Source organism: Piliocolobus tephrosceles, chromosome 8 (genome assembly GCF_002776525.5).
Source record: "Piliocolobus tephrosceles isolate RC106 chromosome 8, ASM277652v3, whole genome shotgun sequence".
Taxonomy (NCBI): Eukaryota; Metazoa; Chordata; class Mammalia; order Primates; family Cercopithecidae; genus Piliocolobus; species Piliocolobus tephrosceles.
The window spans coordinates 9,614,511-9,635,137 of record NC_045441.1 but is presented as its reverse complement, the minus strand read 5'-3'; the positions used below and the strand labels follow the sequence as shown (position 1 = coordinate 9,635,137).

The following is a 20,627-nucleotide window of genomic DNA, read 5'->3' as shown; positions in this document are numbered from 1 at the left end:
TTTTTTTTTTTTTTTGAGACGGAGTCTCGCTCTGTCGCCCAGGCTGGGGTGCAGTGGCCGTGATCTCAGCTCACTGCAAGCTCCGCCTCCCAGGTTTACGCCATTCTCCTGCCTCAGCCTCCCGAGTAGCTGGGACTACAGGCGCCCGCCACCACGCCCGGCTAGTTTTTTGTATTTTTTTTAGTAGAGACGGGGTTTCACCGTGTTAGCCAGGATGGTCTCGATCTCCTGACCTCGTGATCCGCCCGTCTCGGTCTCCCAAAGTGCTGGGATTACAGGCTTGAGCCACCGCGCCCGGCCAAAACCCACTTTTTTAGCCAGGGCATGGTGACATGCGCCTGTAGTCCTGGCTACTTGAGAGGCTGAGGCTTGAGCCCAGAGTTCAAGCTCCCATCTGAGCCTCCCGAGTAGCACACCACCACGCCCGGCTGATTTTTTATTCTTTGTAGAGACGGCGGGGGAGGCCTCATAATGTTGCCCAGGTTGATCTCAAACGCCTGGCCTCAAGCAGTCCTCCCCTCTCAGCCTCCCAAGGTGCTGGGATTACAGGCGTGAGCCACCACGCCCGACCTGCTTTTTCCATTTCTGCCTCTCCGTCGCCCCCTGTTGTCGTGTTTGTGTCAGTGCTGGACCCCAAATCACAGCTTGGGCCCTTTCCAGCCCAGGGAGTCTAGTCCTCAATTTCTCACCTCTACTGCCCTCTTCTGGAGTCCCTCGGGCTCTTGAGTCCTCTGTCCCATCTTCCCTTGGTGACACATCACCCATGTTTTGTACCCCCGAGGAGGTGTGGGAGGGACTTAGGGGATGAACTATGATTGCACCACTGCACTCTAGCCTGGGTAACAGGAAGCACCTGTCTCTACAAAAGGAAGGCAGGGAGGGAGGAAGGGGAGAGAGAAAGAGGGAGGGAGGGAGGGAAGAAGGAAGGGAGGCGGGCAGGGAGAGAGGGAAGGAGGGAGGAAGGAAGGAAGGAAAGAAGGAAGGAAATGAGGGAGGAAGAGAGGAAGAAAAGGAAGGGAAGGAGGGAGGGAAGGATGGAGGAAGGAAGGAAAGAAGAAAGGAAAGGAGGGAGGGAGGGAAGGCAAGCAGGCCACATTTGGCTGGGCGAGGTGGCTCACCTGTATTCCTAGTACTTTGGGAGGTGGAGGCAGGCTGAGCTCTTTGAACCCAGGAGTTCAAGACCAGCCTGGGCAACATAGTGAGACCCTGTCTCTTCCAAAAAACATCAAAATTAGCCAGGCGTAGTGGTGCATACCTGTAGTACCAGCTACTCAGGAGGCTGAGATGGGAGGATCATTTGAGCCCCGGGGGTCAAGGCTGCAGTGAGCTATGACTGCACCACTGCACTCTAGCCTGGCCTAGGCAACAGAATGAGACCTTGTCTCCAAAAAAAAAAAGAAAGAAAGAAAGAAAGAAAGAAAGAAAAAAGAAAAAGCCACATTCCCCAACCTTAGTCTGTATTTGACATGTAAAATTTCTCAGAATCACCTTGGTGGGGAGCCAGACTCCATATCCTCTAAGCACTCGGATTCCTGGGGTGAAGTCTTCTCCTAAATCAGAAGCTAAGGGTCTGGGGCTGCATCCCACCCTCCGTTCCCCTGCCTGCCCTGTTCCTTCTGCCTTCCCTGCTCCTTCTGTCTCCCCCAGTGATGTCAGCCTTGCCGGGACCGAATGGGCCACCCCCATGTGGTTTTCTCTAAGGGACAACACCCCCACCTCAAACCTAAGTTCCTCTCCCCTCTAGACATTTTGCACAGAACCCAGCCCTACCTAGTCCTCCACGCGCCTCTCTCCCTCATTTTTCTCCCTCTAAGACCCAACTTCCTCCACCATAATCATGTGGACATTCACGTCTCAAAAATACATAATTTTGGGCCAGGCACAGTGGCTCACGCCAGTAATCCCAGCACTTTGGGAGCCCGAGTTGGGCGGATCACTTGAGGTCAGGAGTTCGAGACCAGCTTGGCCAACATGGCAAAACCTCATTTCTACTAAAAATACAAAAATTAGCCAGGCAAGGTGGTGCATACTTGTAATCCCATCTACTTAGGAGGCTGAGGCAGGAGAATTGCTTGAACCCAGGAGGCAGAGGTTGCAGTGAACAGAGATCACACCACTGTATTCCAGCCTGGGAGACAGAGCGAGACCCTGTCTCAACAAAAAACCAAGACAAAAATAAATAATTTCGGCCAGGTGCCGTGGCTCATGCCTGTAACTGCAGTGTCCTGGAAGGCCAAGGCGGGAGGATTGCTGGAGGCCAGGAGTTTGAGACCAGCCTGGGCAACGAAGTGAGACCCTCTCCCCTATCTCTACAAAAGCAACAATGTTAAAATTTAACCCTCGTGGTGACGCATGCCTGCAGTCCCAGCTACCTGGGAGGCTGAGGCAGGAGGCCCAGGAGGTTGAGGCTGCAGTGAGCTCTGATCGTGCCACTGCACTCCAGCCTGGATGATAGAGCAAAACCCTGTCTCAAATAAACAAATACGTATATTTATTTAATCTTCTTGTTTGAAGACAATTCAAAACTGAGCAACTTAACCGGCACAGTCCAGAACAATATCTGAGGAGAAAGCAAGAAAACCATGTATGAGAGGAGACTCAACTCTAGGCCCTAAGGTTCCGGGCTGTGGGGTCGGTTCTCACCTGTGTCCACCAGCCTGGCCAGTCTGTCTCCCTCCTGGCCCTGCATTTTCTCTCTAGAAGGCATGGGGGAATAGACATGGGTCCCCGAGTGGCCCTTTATGGGCCCAGCCGCTCCCCCGTTTGCACTCCCCCATTTGCACACCCCACCCACCCTTCCTCTTCCCAGGACTCACCTCTTCCTCCTCATTCTATAAATGCACTCTCTGGTCACGGCCAGTACTACAACCACCACAGGCACCAGCAGTCCCAGTAGGACGGCCACCGGGTTAGATGCTTCCAGGTGCGGGGAAGAGACATTAGGTCGAACGTGAGACGGGAAGGGTGGGGACTGATGGGCACTCCCTTTTGGGGACTGCGTGCTACCCCAGGGGACCTCATCTCTCTAAATCTCTAGGTGTGTCTGCTTCTCCCTCCAGGAGGTTCTCACCTCCAGGGACTCCAAGGTCTTAGCGCCCCCACCCCAACCTCCACAATGTTTTCTGTTTCCCATAAGCCTTTTTAGACAGGGTCTGGCTCTGTTGCCCAGGCTGGAGTGCAGTAGCCAGATCATAGCTTTCTGCAGCCTTGAACTCCCAGGCTCAAGCGATCCTCCCGCCTCAGCCTCCTTTCCAAGTGGCTGGGACTACAGGCACATGCCACCACACTCAGTTAATTTTCGTGATTTTTTGTAGAGATGGGGTCTTGCTATGTTACCAGGCTGGTCTTGAACTCCTGGGCTCAGGCGATCCTCCTGCCTCAGCCTCCCAAAGTCCTGGAATTACAGGCATGAACCACCATGCCTGCCCTCCCTTAAGCCTATTTAGAGGGGGTAGCTGTTCCTCGTAGGTGCTCTAGAGTCCAGGTGTCATCTCAGCCAGCATTTCTCAAAGAGTAGCCCTGGAGTCACTTCCATAGTTTCCTGGGCCCGTGTTGAAAATGCAGATTCTGACTGGGCGCAGTGACTCATGCCTGTAATCCCAGCACTTTGGGAGGCTGAGGTGGGAGGATCACCTGAGGTCAGGAGTTCGAGACCAGCCCGGCCAAGATGGCGAAACCCTGTCTCTACTAAAAATACAAAATTAGCCAGTCGTGGTGGCCAGCACCTGTAATCCCAGCTACTCAGGGGGCTGAGACAGGAGAAGCACTTGAAGCTGGGAGGCAGAGGTTGCAATGAGCGGAGATGATGCCACTGCACTCCAACCTGGGCAACAGAGCAAGACTCTGTCTCAAAAAAAAAAAAAAAGATTCCTGGGCCCACTCCAGACCTACCGGATCTGATCTTTCTGGGTGTGTTCTGGAATACACATGTTCACAAGTTACCCCCTCTTCAATCTTAGACAAGATAAAGCTGGAAAACCGCTGGCCCAGAGGCTCATGGGAATTGTAGTTTGGGATAGGGAAGGACAGTGGAAGGTGCTGGAGAGGCACCCGATGGACACAGGAGGAGGAAGCAGCAGGGGTGAGAGATACAGGTCACAGGAATGGGGAGCTGGGCTTCAGAGAGAAGATTCCACAGTATAAAGGTAGGAGGTGGGCACAGTAACTAGTTTTTTGCTTCGTTTTTGGTTTTGGTTTTGGTTTTTTTTTTGAGATGGAGTCTTGCTTTGTCACCCAGGCTGGAGAGCAGTAGCGCAATCTTAGCTCATGGTAACCTCTGCCTCCCAGGTTCAAGCGAGTCTCGTGCCTCAGCCTCTGAGTAGCTGGGATTACAGCTGTGCACCACCATACCCAGTTAATTTTTTTTTTTTTTTGAGACGGATTCTTGCTCTGTCACCCAAGCTGAAGTGCAGTAGCTTGATCTTGGCTCACTGCAACTTCCACCTCCCGGGTTCAAGTGATTCTCCTGCCTTAGCCTCCTGAGTAGCTGGGACTACAGGCACACACCACCACGCCTGGCTAACTTTCTGAATTTTTAGTAGAGACAGGGTTTCACCGTGTTAGCCAGAATGGTCTCGATCTCCTGACCTTGTGATCCGCCCACCTCGGCCTCCCAAAGTGCTGGGATTACAGGCGTGAGCCACCGTGCCCGGCCAGGACTGGTTTTTTGAGGATGCTTGTCCTGCTAATTTCTAGGGATTATATTACATTATAATTAATACTATAATAATATATGCAATATATAAATATATAATTAACATACAACATATATTAATATTATCAATTATAGATACAAATCGATATTGTTTATAATATATATCTATAACAATATAATGCTATATGTTATAATATTATATATTATGTTATAATATTATAACATAATCACATACACTGTCATTCTACATGTGAATACAATACATATAGAATCATTCTGTGGTTGTGGGCCGGGAAGAGGCTGTGAGGGTACAGGGCCTTGGATGATGCCCTCACCTGGCTTTCTGGGAGCTGGCACATCTCGAGGCTCCGTACAGAGGTCTCCCCCATAACCAACTTCACACTCGCAGGTGAACGTGGCTCCCTGCTCCTGACACTGCCCGTCATTCTGACAGGGATTCCGCAGACACGGGCTTTCTGCAAGGACAGAGAGGGTTGTGGGAGGGGGCCCCTGGGAGGACATTCCCAGCTCAGGGGAGGCCTGGCTGGAGGCTGGGATGCCAGGGGAGAAAGTAGTGGCTGCCAGAGACTGGCCAGGGGTCAGCCAGCCTGGCTCCCAACCCTGCCTCACTAGCCCTGGGCTTTGGGGAAATTTCCTTCCTTCGAAACTCTTTTTTTTTTTTTTTTTTTGAGACGGAATCTCACTCTGTCGCCCAGGCTGGAGTGCAGTGGCCGGATCTCAGCTCACTGCAAGCTCCACCTCCCAGGTTCACACCATTCTCCTGCCTCAGCCTCCCAAGTAGCTGGGACTACAGGTGCCCACCACTACGCCTGGCTAATTTTTGTATTTTTTTAGTAGAGATGGGGTTTCACCGTGTTAGCCAGGATGGTCTCAATCTCCTGACCTTCTGATCCACCTGCCTCAGCCTCCCAAAGTGCTGGGATTACAAGTGTGAGCCACCGCGCACCGGCCCTTCAAAACTCTTTTATCTCTTTTTTCCTCTCTTCCTCTTCCTCTCTACCTCCCTCCCTCTGTCTCTTCTCCCCTCCTCTCCCCGCCTTTCCCCCCCGTCCTTTCCTCCTCTCCCCTTCCCTCCCCTCCTCCCTTCTCTTCTCTTCTTTTTTGAGACAGGATCTCACTCTGTCACCCAGGCTGGAGTGCAGTGGCACAATTATAGCTCACTGTAGCCTCAATTTCTTGGGCTCAAGTGATCTTCCCACCTCAGCTTTCCAAGTAGCTGAGACTACAGGAGTGCACCACCATACCCAGCTCTTTTTTTCTTTAATGTTTAGTAGAGACGATGTCTCCCCATATTGCCCAGGCTAATCTTGAACTCCTGAGCTCAAAGCAATTCTCCCACTTCACCTCGGAAAATGCTGGGATTATAGGCATGAATCACCCACGCCCGGCAGGAAACTGCTTAACCTCTCTGAACTCCATGTTTGTTATGTATAAATTAGAAGTCCTGTGCTAACCACCAGGGCTGAAGGAGATAATGGGAAGGAATGCTAGGGAAGGACTGGGCAGGTCGTGGATGCTTAGGGAAGGGGAGATCTTTGTCCTTTGTCTCTCCCTACAAAGGCAGGGACAGACGTCCTGAAATCAATGTGGAAGAGTCCCCAGGACAAAGGGACGATCCTTGGTCCATGGATGCCCCGGGGCATGGGGCAGCTTGGAACCAGGCAGGGGTGCAGGTTCACCTGGAAAGCAGCCTCGGGTGTGGTTCCCCAGGGTGCAGACCTCCCCCTCTCTGCAGCTGAATGGCTTGCACAGCAGGATCCGTGAGCTGGCACAGGTGCAGCGCTGAGAGCAGTCCTCAGTCACAAAGCTGCTGCCCAGCTAGAAAGGGGAGGGGTCAGGAGGAGATGTTCCGGTTCCATCCCTGGTCTGGCTCTTCTTGGCACCTCTGTTCCCCGGGGCCTCCCGCTGCCAGCCCGGACCTGGTAGTAGATGCCATTGCTGGTGCAACCACAGTCAGCCAGCGGGAGGCTCTGGGTGCCGCTGTAGGCATAGCCTGGGATGCTGGCACAGCCTTCCACGCAGGGGCCTTCGCAGTCCCCGGGGTCCGCCAGGTTGGCACAGGACGCTGGGCAAGGTGTCATACAGCTCTGATACATGGTACCTGCTGGACACTCCATGGCTGCGGGGACAATCATGGTCAGAAGCTGGCTGGGGCTGGGCAGGCCAAACAGGGGCAAGGTCACCTGATAAAACTCAGAGTAGGCTGGACACAGTGGCTCACACCTGTAATCCCAACACTTTGGGAGGATGAGGCAGGTGGATCAGGTGAGGTCAGGAGTTCAAGACCAGCCTGGCCAACATGGTGAAATCCCATCTCTGCTAAAAATACAAAAATGAGCCAGGCATGGTGGCGGGCACCTGAAATCCCAGCTACTCGGGAGGCTGAGACAGGAGAATCACTTGAACCCGGGAGGCAGAGGTTGCAGTGAGCCAAGATCGCGCCGTTGCACTCCAGCCTGGGCGACAAAGAGCAAAACTCCGTCTCAAACAACAACAACAACAAAAACACTCAGAGTTGCTTATAGGCAGGAAGCCAGAACGCGTCGCAGCTTCATCTAGGGTCTTTTTTTCTTTTTCTTTTTTTTTTTTTTTGAGATGGAGTCTCACTCTGTTGCCCAGGCTGGAGTGCCTAGGCTGGCGTTATCACAGCTCACTGCAGCCTCCAACTCCTGGGTTCCCTCAGCTTCCCTGGTGACTGGAGCTACAGTCATGCACCACCACACCTAGCTAATTTGTTTAAAATTTTTATAGAGATGGGGTCTCACTGTGTTGACCAAACTGGTCTCAAACTCTTGGCTTCAATTGATCCTCCTGCCTCAGCCTCCCAAAGTGGTGAAGCTACAGGTGTGAGCTACCACGCCCAGCCTGTCTAGTCTTTTCTTTTTCTTTCTTTCTTTTTTCTTTTTCTTTCTTTCTTTTCTTTTCTTTTCTTTTTTTTTTAAATAGGATGTTGCTCTGTTGCCCAGGCTGGGGTGCAGTGGTGCAGTCATGGTTCACTGCAGCCTGGGACTCCTGGGCTCAAGCCATCCTCCAGCCTCGGCCTCCCAAAGCACTGGGATTATAGGTGTGAGCTACCACGCCCAGCCCATCCAGGGTCTTTTTGTCTGCAACATTAGAGCATTTGAAGGAACTGGTTGAGCAGAGGTGGACCTTGGCAGGAAGGAGTGGGATGTGGGATGGGGTTGGGAGGCTCCCAGGTAGGGGTAGAGAAGGAAGCAAGCTGCTGGTTGTGCTGACTTGGACCTGGGACTAAGACAGAAATTCGAGCAATGCTGAGACTAAGACAGAAAGTCCGAGATGAGGCAGTGGTGGGAAGAGTGTTCAGCAGAGGCGGATGGCAGAGGGGTCAGGGTCGGCACGGGGAGGGGCAGCGCCTCACCGCAGAGGGTGCGGTCCCGCCAGCCAGCCAGGACAGCGCCCGCCTCTTGGCAGAGGATGGCGTACCCACTGAGGACCTGGCAGCGCAGCTCCTCTTGCTCTTTTGGGTCCTGAGTGGAGCACAGATCCAGCATGCAGTGCCTGGGGCGGAGAGGGGGCAGGAAGGGTGCAGTCAGAGTTTGGGGAGGTGAGGAGACCCACCCCTGCAGAAGAGAACCTGGAACCCCCAAATAGAAAGACATCAGTCGGTGTCCAGGGAGGGTCACAAGGAAATGAGGCCACAGGGAGAACGGAGGAGTGAACCACACAGAGCTTGGGTCAGGAAGCGGGCAGGAGGCCCCAGGGAAAGACCAGAGCAGGCACCTGGGCCATTCCCGCAAGTCCTGGGCCCATGACTCACTCCTGGAAGGGCTCTGCGGCCACTGTCTGGTGACAGGCAGCAAATGGGCCCTGGGGGTCTGCCAGCAGCCTACAGGCCTGGGTGCTGTTGCCCGCCAGCTGCTCCGGGCTACATTCGGACACGTGGAAGCTCAGTTCCACCCCTCGTCTTTCCTCCACTGGTATAGCCCTGCAGCAGAGACAGCCACCGGGTCAGGTGAGGCCCCGAGGAAGGTGAAGTGGGGGAAGAAGAAGAACAACTGATTAGCCAGGTGTGGTGGTGCCTGCCTGGAGTCCCAGCTACTCGGGAGACTGAGGCAGGAGGATACTTGAGCCCAGGAGGTGGAGGCTGCAGTGGGCCAAGATCACGCCACTGCACTCCAACCTGGGTAACAACAAGACCCCATCTCTAAAAAATCTATTTTAAAAAAAGAAATAAGAAATGGGGCTGGGTGTGGTGGCTCACACCTGTAATCTCAGCATTTTGGGAGGCCAAAGTGGGCGGATCCCTTGAGGTCAGGAGTTCGAGACCAGTATGGTCAACATGGTGAAACCCCATCTCTACTAAAAATACGAACATTAGCTGAGAGTGTAGTCCCAGCTACTCAGGAGACTAAGGCACGAGAATCGCTTGAAATTGGGAGGCAGAGGCTGCAGTGAGCTGAGATCACGCCACTGCACTCCAGCCTGGGTGACAGAGGAAGAAGAAGGAGGAAAAGGGTGAGGAGGAGGAAGAGAAAAAGAAGGAGGAGGAAGAGGAGGAGGAGGAGAAGAAAGAAGGAAGAAGGAAAAAAAGAAAGAAGAAGAAGAACTGGGAAGGCAGGCTGAGGGCAGAGCGGGGGCACTGAGTGGGATTTCCATTGAGCGGGTATCCCCAGAGTCAGGTGAGAGGGAATGACGGAGGGATCCAGGCCTCTCTGCACCCTCTCCTTGGAGTTTCATCCTCTGCTGAGGACAGGAGGGCTAACGGCCACTGTGCACAGACACTGTTGTTCACCTCCCCAGCCTCATCCCTTCCAGGCCACGCACCTGGGGAATCGGAGGAGGACATCCTCAGTCTTCACCTCCCAGCTGTTGCCAAAGGTGTTGAGGTTCTGGGTCAGGGCGCCACTGGGCAGCATCATGTCATTCTTGCGGTTCTTGTCATAGTTTCCACACAGGCCACGCACGAGCCCCTCATACATGCTGGGTAGGGAGATCACTGTGGGAGGAAGGGGGCCCCCAGAAGTGAGACTCCTCACTCTTTTCTTTTTTTTTTTTTTCTGAGACAGAGTCTTGCTCTGTTGCCCAGGCTGGAGTGCAGTGGCGTGATCTTGGCTCACTGCAACCTCCGCCTCCCAGTTTCAAGCAATTCTCGTGGCTCAGCCTCCCAAGTAGCTAGGACTACAGGCACACACCATCATGCCCGGCTAATCTTTGTATTTTTAGTAGAGACGGTGTTTCACCATGTTGGCCAAACTGGTCTAGAACTCCTGACCTCAAGTGATCTGCCCGCCTCGGCCTCCCAGAGTACTGGGATTACAGGCATGAGCACTGCAACCAGCCCTTACTCTTTTTATTTAATCAACTTTTTTTTTTTTTTTGAGACAGAGTCTTGCTTTGTTGCCCAGGCTGGAGTGTGGTGGCATGATCTCCGCTCACTGCAAGCTCTGCTTCCCAGGTTCACTCCATTCTCCTGCCTCAGCCTCCCGAGTAGCTGGGACTACAGGCACCCGCCAACACGCCCGGCTAATTTTTTGTATTTTTAGTAGAGACGGGGTCTCACCGTGTTAGCCAGGATGGTCTCGATCTCCTGACCTCGTGATCCGCCTGCCTCAGCCTCCCAAAGTGCTGGAATTATAGGCATGAGCCACCCCGTCCGGCCTTTATTTACTCTTTTTTTTTTTTTTTTTTTTTTGAGACAGAGTCTTGCTCTGTCACCCAGGCTGGAATGCAGTGGCCAGATCTCAGCTCACTGCAACCTCCGCCTCCCGGGTTCACGCCATTCTCCTGCCTCAGCCTCCCGAGTAGCTGGGACCACAGGTGCCCGCCACCTCGCCTGGCTAATTTTTTTTGTATTTTTAGTAGAGACGGGGTTTCACCATGTTAGCCAGGATGGGCTCGATCTCCTGACCTTGTGATCCGCCCGTCTCGGCCTCCCAAAGTGCTGGGATTACAGGCTTGAGCCACCGCGCCAGGCCAATTGGTTTACGCCATTCTCCTGCCTCAGCCTCCCAAGTAGCTGGGACTACAGGCGCCCGCCACCTCGCCCGGCTAGTTTTTGTATTTTTAGTAGAGACGGGGTTTCACCGTGTTAGCCAGGATGGTCTCGATCTCCTGACCTCGTGATCCACCCGTCTCAGCCTCCCAAAGTGCTGGGATTACAGGCTTGAGCCACCGCGCCCGGCCTTTAACTTTTTTTTAAAGCAGGTCTTGCTCTGTTGCCCAGGCTGGAGTACAGTGGCTCAATCATGGCTCACTGCAGCCTCCAACTCCTGGGCTCAAGTGATCCTCTCTCCTCAGCCTTTCCAGTAGCTGGGACTACAGGTGTGCACAACCACATCCAGCTAATTTTTTATTTTTATTTTTTTTCAGAGATGGGGTCTTGCTATGTTTGCCCAGGCTGGTCTCGAATGCCTGGCCTCAAGTGATCCTCCCGTCTCAGTGTCTCCAGTTCCAGAATCTGGGATTACAGGCATGCACCAACATACCTGTCTCATTTAAAATTTTTTTTTTTTTTTGAGACAGAGTTTTGCTCTTGTCACTTAGGCTGGAGTGCAGTGGCACCATCTCAGCTCACTGCAACCTTCGCCTCCCACGTTCAAGTGATTCTCCTGCCTCAGCCTCCCAAGTAGCTGGGATTACAGGCCTCCACCACCACACCCAGCTAATTTTTGTATTTTTAGTAGAGATGGGGTTTCACCATGTTGGCTAGGCTGGTCTTGAACTCCTGACCTTAGGTGATAGGCCTGCCTCAGCCTCCCAAAGTGCTGGGATTACAGGCGTGAGCCACCGCGCATGGCCTTTAAACTTTTTTTGTAGAGACGGGGGTCTCACTATGTTCCCCAGGCTGGTCTTGAGCTTTTGACCTCAAGCGATCCTCCCGCCTTAGCTTCCCAGAGCTCTGGGATTACAGGCCGGTGCCACAGCACCTGGCCAAGACTCTGCCCTCTGCTCTCCACCTGTTCTCACCCCACCTCCCCCTGGTCCTCCTGTGCAGCTGGGTGCCCCACTACCCGGCCGAGTCCGCTCACCAGGATTTGCCTGTCTTAGACAGGATTTTCCCTCCCACTTCTCAGAAACGGCCCTTCTGCTCTGCTTTCCCCTCTCTCCGGTACCTGCATTTTTCCTTCCACCGAAACTGATGACCAGCTCAAAGTCAGTGACCAGGTAGAGCCGTTGGCCCCGCAGGGTGACCCTCAGGTGCTCATTCGGCCTGTAGGGGACAGCCATCTTCTGTTTGTTGACCTAAAAAGGGAAGACAGGAGCCACAGGGATGGCTGAATCCACCTGATTTGCTGCCGTTTCCTGGCTGGGCTTTGCTTTTCCGGGTCATCTCCATACGTCTACGTGCAGACAGTGGAATAAGATACCCCAGTGGGCTTTGCTATTCATGTGGCGGAAGTTTCTGTGAGGTCCGCCCCCTTCCCAGCCCAAGTCCTTCCTTGCAAAAAATTGGTGCAGTGAGGCTGGGCGTGGTGGCTCACGCCTGTAATCCCGGCACTTCGGGAGGCCAAGGTGGGCAGATCACTTGAGGTCAGGAGTTCCAGGCCAGCCTGGCCAACATGGAGAAACCGCATCTCTACTAAAAATACAAAAATTAACCAGACATGGTGATGCACGCCTGTAATCCCAGCATTTTGGGAGGCTGAGGCAGGCGGATCACTTGAGGTCAGGAGTTCCAGACCAGCTTGGCCAACATGGGGAAACCGTGTCTCTACTAAAAATACAAAAACCCATCTTGCCAGGTGTGGTGGTACACGCCTGTAGTTCCAGCTACTAGGGAGGTTGAGGCAGGAGAATCACTTGAACCTTGGAGGTGAGGTTGCAGTGAGCTGAGATGGTGCCACTGCACTCCAGCCTGGGCAACAGAGCGAGACTCTGTCTCAAGAAATAACAATACATTGGTGTAGTGGATGCCATTGGTTCTTCAGCCCAGGATTGACCTTCACACACCTCATGCTCTGTCCTCCTCCTCCTCCTCTCTTCCTCTTGTCTCTTGCCAGCCTCCGCTGCCTCCCCACATGACGAGAGCTTGTTGCTGAATTTGTTTTTGGTTTTGAGACAGTTTCTCTCTGTCACCTAGGCTAAAGTGCAGTGGCAAGATCTTGGCTCACTGCAGCCTCAAACTCTTGGGCTCAAGAGATCCTCCAGCCTCAGCCTGTCCAATAGCTGGAACTACAGGTATGCGCCCCCATACCCAGCTCATTTTAAATTTTTTGCAGAGATGTGGGGTCTTGCTATGTTGCCCAGGCTGGTCTTGAACTCCTGGGCTCAAGTGATCCTCCCATCTTAGCCTCCTGAGTAGCTGAGATTACAGGCATGAACTACCGCGTCCTGCTGACTCTGATTTTACAACCAGCCCAACCGTCACAAACGTCCCAGGGAAGAGGGATCTCTGACTTCTACTCCAGGTGGCCTACCTGGTCCACCTGCCTCCCCACACCCACCAGGCCCTGGCCCCGCTCTTACCACAAGCTCCAGACCAGCTTGGAGCTGCACTTTATAGCCATAGATGGTGGTAATCACTTCTTGCAAGAAGGTGGAGCTCCTGGGCGGATCCATCTTGTTGCGTCCCTCCACGAGGAGGGGCTCCACTCCCTCAGGCAGTACATCCACAGTCTTGATCAGAACATAGGTCATGCGGCCCTGGAAGTGGTAGCTGAAGCCGTCAAACGTGAGGTAATGGGGGTCCCCGTAGACTGAGCATTGTTCAGACTCTGCGAAGAAGTCAAACAGTGAGAAGGGGCCGGGCGCAGTGACTCATGCCTGTAATCCCAGAACTTTGGGAGGCCAAGGCGGGTGGATGACCTGAGGTCAGGAGTTTGAGACCCGCCTAGCCAACATGGCAAAACCCTGTCTCTACTGAAAATACGAAAATTAGCTGGGTATGGTGGGTGCGTGCCTGTAATCCCAGCTACTTGGTAGTTCTCTACTGGGCAGGAGAAATGCTTGAACCTGGGAGGCGGAGGTTGCAGTGAGCGCCGAGATCACGCCACTGCACTCCAGTCTGGGCGACAGAGTGAGACACCCTCTCAAAAAAAAACCCAAAAAACAAAAGACTGAGAAGGGACTCTGCCCAGGTGTAACGGTCCCCAGAGCTCCTCCCCTATGGTGACATCCCCTGTGGCCACCCTCTTAGGCTTAGGCTCCCTGGATCCTTTCTTTTCTCTTTTTTTCTTCTTTTTCTTTTTTTTTTTTTTGAGACAGGATCTTATTCTGTCACCCAGACTGGAGTGCAAGTGGTACAATCATAGCTCACTGCAGCCTCCAACTCCTGGTCTCAAGCAATCCTCTTGCCTCAGCCACCAGAGTAGCTGGGACTTCAGGTGTGCACCACCACCCTCAGCTAATTTTTTTTCTTTTTTTAGAAATGGGGGCCACACTACATTGCCCAGGCTGGTCTCGAACTCCTGGCCTCAAGAAATCCTCCCACCTTAGCCTCCCAAAGTCCAAAGTGCTGAGATTACAGGCATAAGCCACCAGGCCTGGTACCTGGACTTTTTTTTTTTTTTTTTCCAATACCTGCTGACATTCAATTAAAGGCCCTTTTATTATTATTATTATTTTATTTTTTTGAGACAAGGTCTCACTCTGTGTTCAGGCTGGAGTGCAGTGGTGCAGTCATAGCTCACTGCAGCCTCAAACTCCTGAGCTTAAGCAATTCTCCTGCCTCGGCCTCCTGAGTAGCTGGGACTGCAGGCACAAGCCACTATACCTAATTTTTTAAAATTTTAAAATTTTTTGTAGGGACAGGGTCTTCCATGTTGGCCAGGCTGGTGTTAAACTCCTGGGCTGAAGTGACTCTTCCACCTCAGCCTCCCAAGTACTGGGATTACAGGTGTGAACCACCATGCCCAGCCTCCCTGGATCCTTGATCTTCAACTTTCTCTCTCTCCTGGCCTGATTAAAAACCTTAGAGGGGCCGGGCACAGTGGCTCATGCCTGTAATCTCAACACTTTAGGAGGCTGAGGCAGGAGGAACACTTGAGCCCATGAGTTCAAGTCCATCCTGGGCAACATAGCAAGACCCCATCTCTAGGTAAAAAAAAAATAGCAAAATTGGCTGAGTATGGTGGTCCATGCCTGTAGTCCCAGCTACTTGGGAGGCTGAGGTGTGAGGATCACTTGTTTCCAGGCATTTGAGGTTGCAGCGAGCTATATCATGGTGTCAGTGCACTCCAGCCTGGGCAACAGAGCAAGACCCTGTCTCAAAAAACAAACAAGCAAGCAAACAAAAACCTTGGAGGATCGCCTTGGCCAGTCCCCTCTTTCTGCCCTACAGGTGGAGGGTTCCAGAGAGGATCAGGACCTGGTACATGGCCGCAGAGTTGGCAAGAGCCAGACTGGAGGCCAGGCCTCCTGATCCAGTCGCCTGCTCCAACCCCTGACTGTGCTGGGGTTCAGGCTAAGCCCCTTCCCACCCTGCCTCTTCCCCCACCTCAGCCCTGGCCCCAACTGCTCCCCTCTCCAACCTCCCCGGTCGCTCCCCTTACTGTCCGAGACACAATTGCTCTTGCTGTTGTCGGAACTGAGTTGGCAGTGGGACCCAGAGGGGCATCGGAAGTCCCCGCACTGAATGGCTCCTCCTGTGCAGACACACTTCTCCGTGCAACCACGGGAGACCCAGCTTTTGCCCAGCTGTAGAAGTTACAGGAAGAAAAAGAGAGTGAGGAGGGGGCTGGGCGCAGGGGCTCACGCCTGTAATCCCAGCACTTTGGGAGGCCAAGACGGCAGATCACCTGAGGTCAGGAGTTTGTGACAAGCCTGGCCAACCTGGTGAAACCCCTTCTCTACTAAAAACACAAAAATTAGCCGGGCGTGGTGGCACGCGCGTGTAATCCCAGCTACTCGAGAGGCTGAGGCAGGAGAATTGCTTGAACCCAGGAGGCAGAGGTTCCAGTGAGCCAAGATCACGCCACTGTACTCCAGCCTGGCAACAGAGTGAGACTCTGTCTCAAAAAAAAAAAAAAAAAAAAAAAAGAGTGAAGAAGGAAGGGCCAGTTCTTCCTCTTGCCCCAGCAGCCTAGCCCACCATCTAAACGGTTTAATTGATGCTGGCCAGAGGCAGCCACAGTGTCATGTGAACATCCAAAAGACAACTGTGCGGGTCAAGTGTGGTGGCTCACGCCTGTAATCTTAGCACTTTGGGAGGCCAAGGCGGGCAGATCACTTGAAATCAGGAGTTCAAGACCAGCCTGGCCAACATGGCAAAACACCATCTCTACTAAAAATACAAAAAGTAGCAGGGCGTGGTGGCGCTTGCCTGTAATCCCAGCTACACAGAAGACTGAGGCAAGAGAATCACTTGAACCCAGGAGGCGGAGGTTGCAGTGAGCAGAGATCATGCCACTGCACTCTAGCCTGCTGGATAATAGAGGGAGACTCCGTCTCAAAAAAAAAAAAAAAAAAACGAAAAAGGCACTGTGTTTGTGCTTGGTGTCTTACATAATGTTGTGCAGGAGGTACTACTGAACCCATTTTACAGATGAGGAAATGGAGATAACAGAGGTCATCTGACTCATCAGTGGCACTATCAGGATTCAATCCTACCTCAGCTTGAAATGAGCCCATGGTCTTTCCACTATACCATGCCACGTGCTCCTTGTTTGGATTCCTCAAATCCAAAACCCAAATCATGTGCCATCAGCCCAGACCTGGCTAGAGATCAATGTGTCACTCACACCAGCCTTCACACCCCGGGGCCAGTTGTAAAGTCATGGGTATCCCAGGCGGAGAGAGGTGGAGAAAAGGAGAAAGCACCGCCCTCAAGCTGTGTTGCCTCCAGTCCCACTTCCCATGCCCACTCACAGGGATGGAGCCACCATGGGCATCCTTGCAGCCGCACTGACTTCTGGGGACACACTTGTCCTCACTCAGCACATAGCCGGGCTGACAAATGCAGCCCTCAGCACAGGTGGAGGGGACTTTGGCGCCCTCACACCGGCCATCCAGGTCCCAGCAGGAGGGTGAGCAGGAGGGAAGGCAGTTGGTGTAGCTGCTGTAGGCAGGGCATTCCAGAGCTGTGGGTGAAGGAGACAGTGGGTCAGTGGAGAGGGTCACAGGGGAGCCAAGGTGGGCAGGGATTGTAGAAACCAGGCTATAGGTGGATGACCAATAAGGCTTGGGGAGCTTTTTTTTGTTCTTTTGTTATTCATTCAGAAAACATTTACTGAGTATGGGTTGTGTGCCAGGCTTTGGGGGAAAGAAAGGAACAAGTAGCTGGGCACCGTGGCTCACGCCTGTAATCCCAGCACTTTGGGAGGCCGAGGAGGGTGGATCATGAGGTCAGGAGATCGAGACCATCCCGGCCAACATGGTGAAACCCCCGTCTCTACTAAAAATACAACAACCGGGCATGTGGCAGGTGCCTATAGTCCCAGCTACTCAGGAGGCTGAGGCAGGAGAATCGTTTGAACCCGGGAGACAGAGGTTGCAGTGAGCCAAGATCACACTACTGCACTCCAGCCTGGGCGACAGAGCAAGACTGTCTCAAAAAAAAAAAAAACAAAAAGGAACAAGAATGACTCTCCCAAGTCAGCATGAAGGACCGTGGTCAAACAGTAACTGCAGCATGACCTTGACGTGCATGATCAGTAGGTGTGTTGACAGGCAAGAGTATACAAGGCATGATGGAGGCACAGAGAAGGGAGGTGTTAATTCTGTTGGGGGAGTTAAAGAAAGGCCCTTAAGCAAAAGTAGTGTGAACAAATGGAAAGGTATACCATGTTCATGGATAGGAAGGCTCAGCAACATGGTGATGTTAGTTCTGCCTCAGTGAATGTACGCATTTAATGTGATCTCAATAAAATATACCAAAAATATTTTTTATGGGGGGGCAGGGTGCAGAGACAGAGTCTCTCTCTGACACCCAGGAGCGATCTTGGCTCATTGCAGCCTCTGCCTCCCCAGTTCCAGAGATTCTCCTACTTCAGCCTCCCAGGTAGCTGGGATTACAGGTATGCACTACCACGCCAGGCTAATTTTTGTATTTTTAGTAGAGATGGGGTTTCACCATGTTGGCCAGGTTGGTCTCAAACTCCTGACCTCAGGTGATCCTCCCACATTGGCCTCCCAAAGTGCTAGGATTACAGGCGTGAGCCACCGCACCCAGCCACCAAAAGTATTTTATATGTGTGTGTGTGCTTTTTTTTTTTTTTTTAGATGGAGTCTCACTCAGTCGCCCAGGCTGGAGTGCAGTGGCGTGATCTTGGCTCACTGCAAGCTCTGCCTCCTGGGTTCACGCCATTTTCCTGCCTTGGCCTCCCAAGTAGCTGGGACTACAGGCGCCCACCACTATGTCCGGCTAAGTTTTTTGTATTTTCAGTAGAGACAGGGTTTCACCATGTTAGCCAGGATGGTTTCAATCTCCTGACCTCGTGATCCGCCCGTCTCGGACCCCCAAAGTGCTGGGATTACAGGCGTGAGCCACCGCACCCGGCCCAAACGTGTGTGTGCTTTTAATAGGACAAGATGATTTCAAAGTTGAGCTGAAGACATAAGCAAACCAGAAAAGCCAAGAAATCCCTAAAAAAAAAAAAAAAAACACACAAAAGAGCCATCAGTGGTAAATGTCCCTCCATAAGTCAACGTTTATTTTATTTTATTTTTATTTATTTATTTATTTTTTTGAGACAGAGTTTCACTCTTTTCACCCTGGCTGGAGTGCAATGGCACAATCTCGGCTCACTGCAACCTCCACCTCCTGGGTTCAAGCAATTCTCCTGCCTCAGCCTCCTGAGTAGCTGGAATTACAGGCACATACCATCACGCCCAGCTAATTTTTGTATTTTCAGTAGGTACAGGGTTTCACCATGTTGGCCAGACTGGTCTCAAACTCCTGACCTCAGGTGATCCGCCCACCTCGGCCTCCCAAAGTGCTGGGATTATAGGCGTAAGCCACTGTGCCCAGTCCAAAGCTCATTTTAAATTTTCAATGATTACGACTTTGTGTTACTGTTACATACAAATACAGATGAACCAATAGAACAGAGGAGAAAGCTCAGATAAGGATCCAAATATATATGGGAATTTAGTAGAAGATAAAGTGTGGAATCTCAGTCCCTGGGCAAAGACAGATTCGTCATTTAATAATGTTGGAACAGCTGGCTAGCCTTCTGGAGAAAAACAGAAACAAAGTTGATTCACACCTCATTTTACACATCAGGATAAATCCTCATGGGTCAAAAACTTAATATACACCAAAAAACAAAACAAAACAAAACAAAACCTCACTTAAATATAGAAAAAAGAACCCATGAAAGTTCTATAGCAGGCCGGACACGGTGGCTCACACCTGTAACCCCAGCACTTGGGGAGGACGAGGCGGGCAGATCACTTGAGGTCAGGAGTTTGAGACCAGCCTGGCCAACATGGTGAAACCCCATCTCTACTAAAAATACAAAAAAATTAGCTAGGCGTAGTGGGGGGCACCTGTAATCCCAGCTACTTGGAAGGCTGAGGCAGAAGAATTGCTTGAATCTGGGAGGTGAAGACTGCAGTGATCTGGGATCGCACCACTGCAGCCTGGGCCACAGGGCGAGACTCCATCTCAAACAAACAAAATTTCTAGAGCAAAGAATCAGCAAACTCTTTTGTAGCTTCTGTGCAGCTCGCATTTATCGCTATTGCTCAAGATGCAGAAGACATAAAACAAGATTAATATATTTGACCCCATAAAAATGTTTTTCCTGCATGGAAAAGAAAAAAGCCAAACGATGAAAACAAAAAGGACTGGAAAACTTTGTGTAACTCAGAGCACTAATAAAGGTCGACTTTCCATAATAGATAAAGGACTTGCATGAAATAGTTCAATAAAGACCAACGACTCAGTGGAAAAATGGTGACTGGCTATGAGCAGATAGTTTACAGAAAGGGAAATTCAAAGGGTTCCTAAGTATATGAAAAAATGTCCAATCTCACTCATAATAAAAACTCAAATTAAGACTTGTTATTTTTCATGTCCAGGCGCAGTGGCTCACGCCTGTAATCCTAGCACTTTGGGAGGCTTGAGCCAGGTGGATCACCTGAGGTGAGGAGTTCAAGACCAGCCTGGCCAAAATAGTGAAACCCCATCTCTACTAAAAATACAAAAATTAGCTGGGCCTGGTGGAACATGCCAGCTACTCGGAGGCTGAGGGAGGAGAATCACTGGAACCTGGGAGGCAGAGGTTGCAGTGAGCTGAGATCATTCCACTGCACTCCAGCCTGAGCTACAGTGAAACTCAAAAAAAAAAAAAAAAGAAAGAAAAGAAAAGAAAAAAAAAGTATGGCAATATCAAATAAAAACTCAGGCTTATAGCTTATTCCAAACAAACAAAAAAAAAATCAGAGGGTCTGGTCACACTGGACCCACGGTGATGCCCACCAGCTGTGGGGCAGCTGAGCAGAGGCCCCATTCTGTACAGGACCTGTGCGCTGCGTTCACCCTGACCCTCCAGCCCGCTCAGGCTGCCGTGCTCATGTTGCCTCCACTGGCCCTGAGAAGCTCGCAGCGGCCCCTGCGCCTCTGCTTTGCTCCTAGAATGAGAGAGTGCGTTAAAGAAAAATAAACCTTCTTGGCCAGGCGCGGTGGCTGACGCCTGTAATCTCAGCACTTTGGGAGGCCAAGGCGGGCGAATCACGAGGTCAAGAGATCGAGACCATCCTGGCCAACGTAGTGAAACCCCATCTCTACTAAAAATACAAAAATTAGCTGGTGTAGTGGTACACTCCAGCCTGGGTGACAGAGAGAGACCTTGTCTCAAAAAAAATTTTTTGACAGAGTTTTGCTCCTTTTTGCCCAGGCTGGAGTGCAATGTCACCATCTTGGCTCACTGCAACCTCTGCCTCCCAGGTTCAAGCCATTCTCCTGCTTCAGCCTCCCGAGTAGCTGGGATTACGGCATGTGCCACCACGCCCAGCTAATTTTGTGTTGTTAGTGGGATGGGGTTTCACCATGTTGGCCAGGCTGGTCTCGAACTCCTGACCTCAGGTGATCCACCCACCTTAGCCTCCC

At 51.9% G+C, this 20,627-nt stretch overlaps 1 protein-coding gene across 1 annotated transcript in view; it reads right to left on the bottom strand.

The window, feature by feature from the left end:
• Positions 1 to 6,430: 6,430 nt before the first annotated feature.
• The window catches only part of ZAN (zonadhesin), a 63,450-nt gene continuing 49,253 nt past the window's right edge, over positions 6,431 to 20,627 (bottom strand). Inside the window, 8 exon segments of the mRNA XM_026456664.1 lie at positions 6,431 to 6,794; positions 8,055 to 8,194; positions 8,454 to 8,621; positions 9,461 to 9,632; positions 11,749 to 11,878; positions 13,103 to 13,350; positions 15,127 to 15,271; positions 16,442 to 16,653. Of these exon segments, the coding sequence (XP_026312449.1) occupies positions 6,475 to 6,794; positions 8,055 to 8,194; positions 8,454 to 8,621; positions 9,461 to 9,632; positions 11,749 to 11,878; positions 13,103 to 13,350; positions 15,127 to 15,271; positions 16,442 to 16,653 (1,535 nt within the window). The 3' untranslated portion in view covers positions 6,431 to 6,474.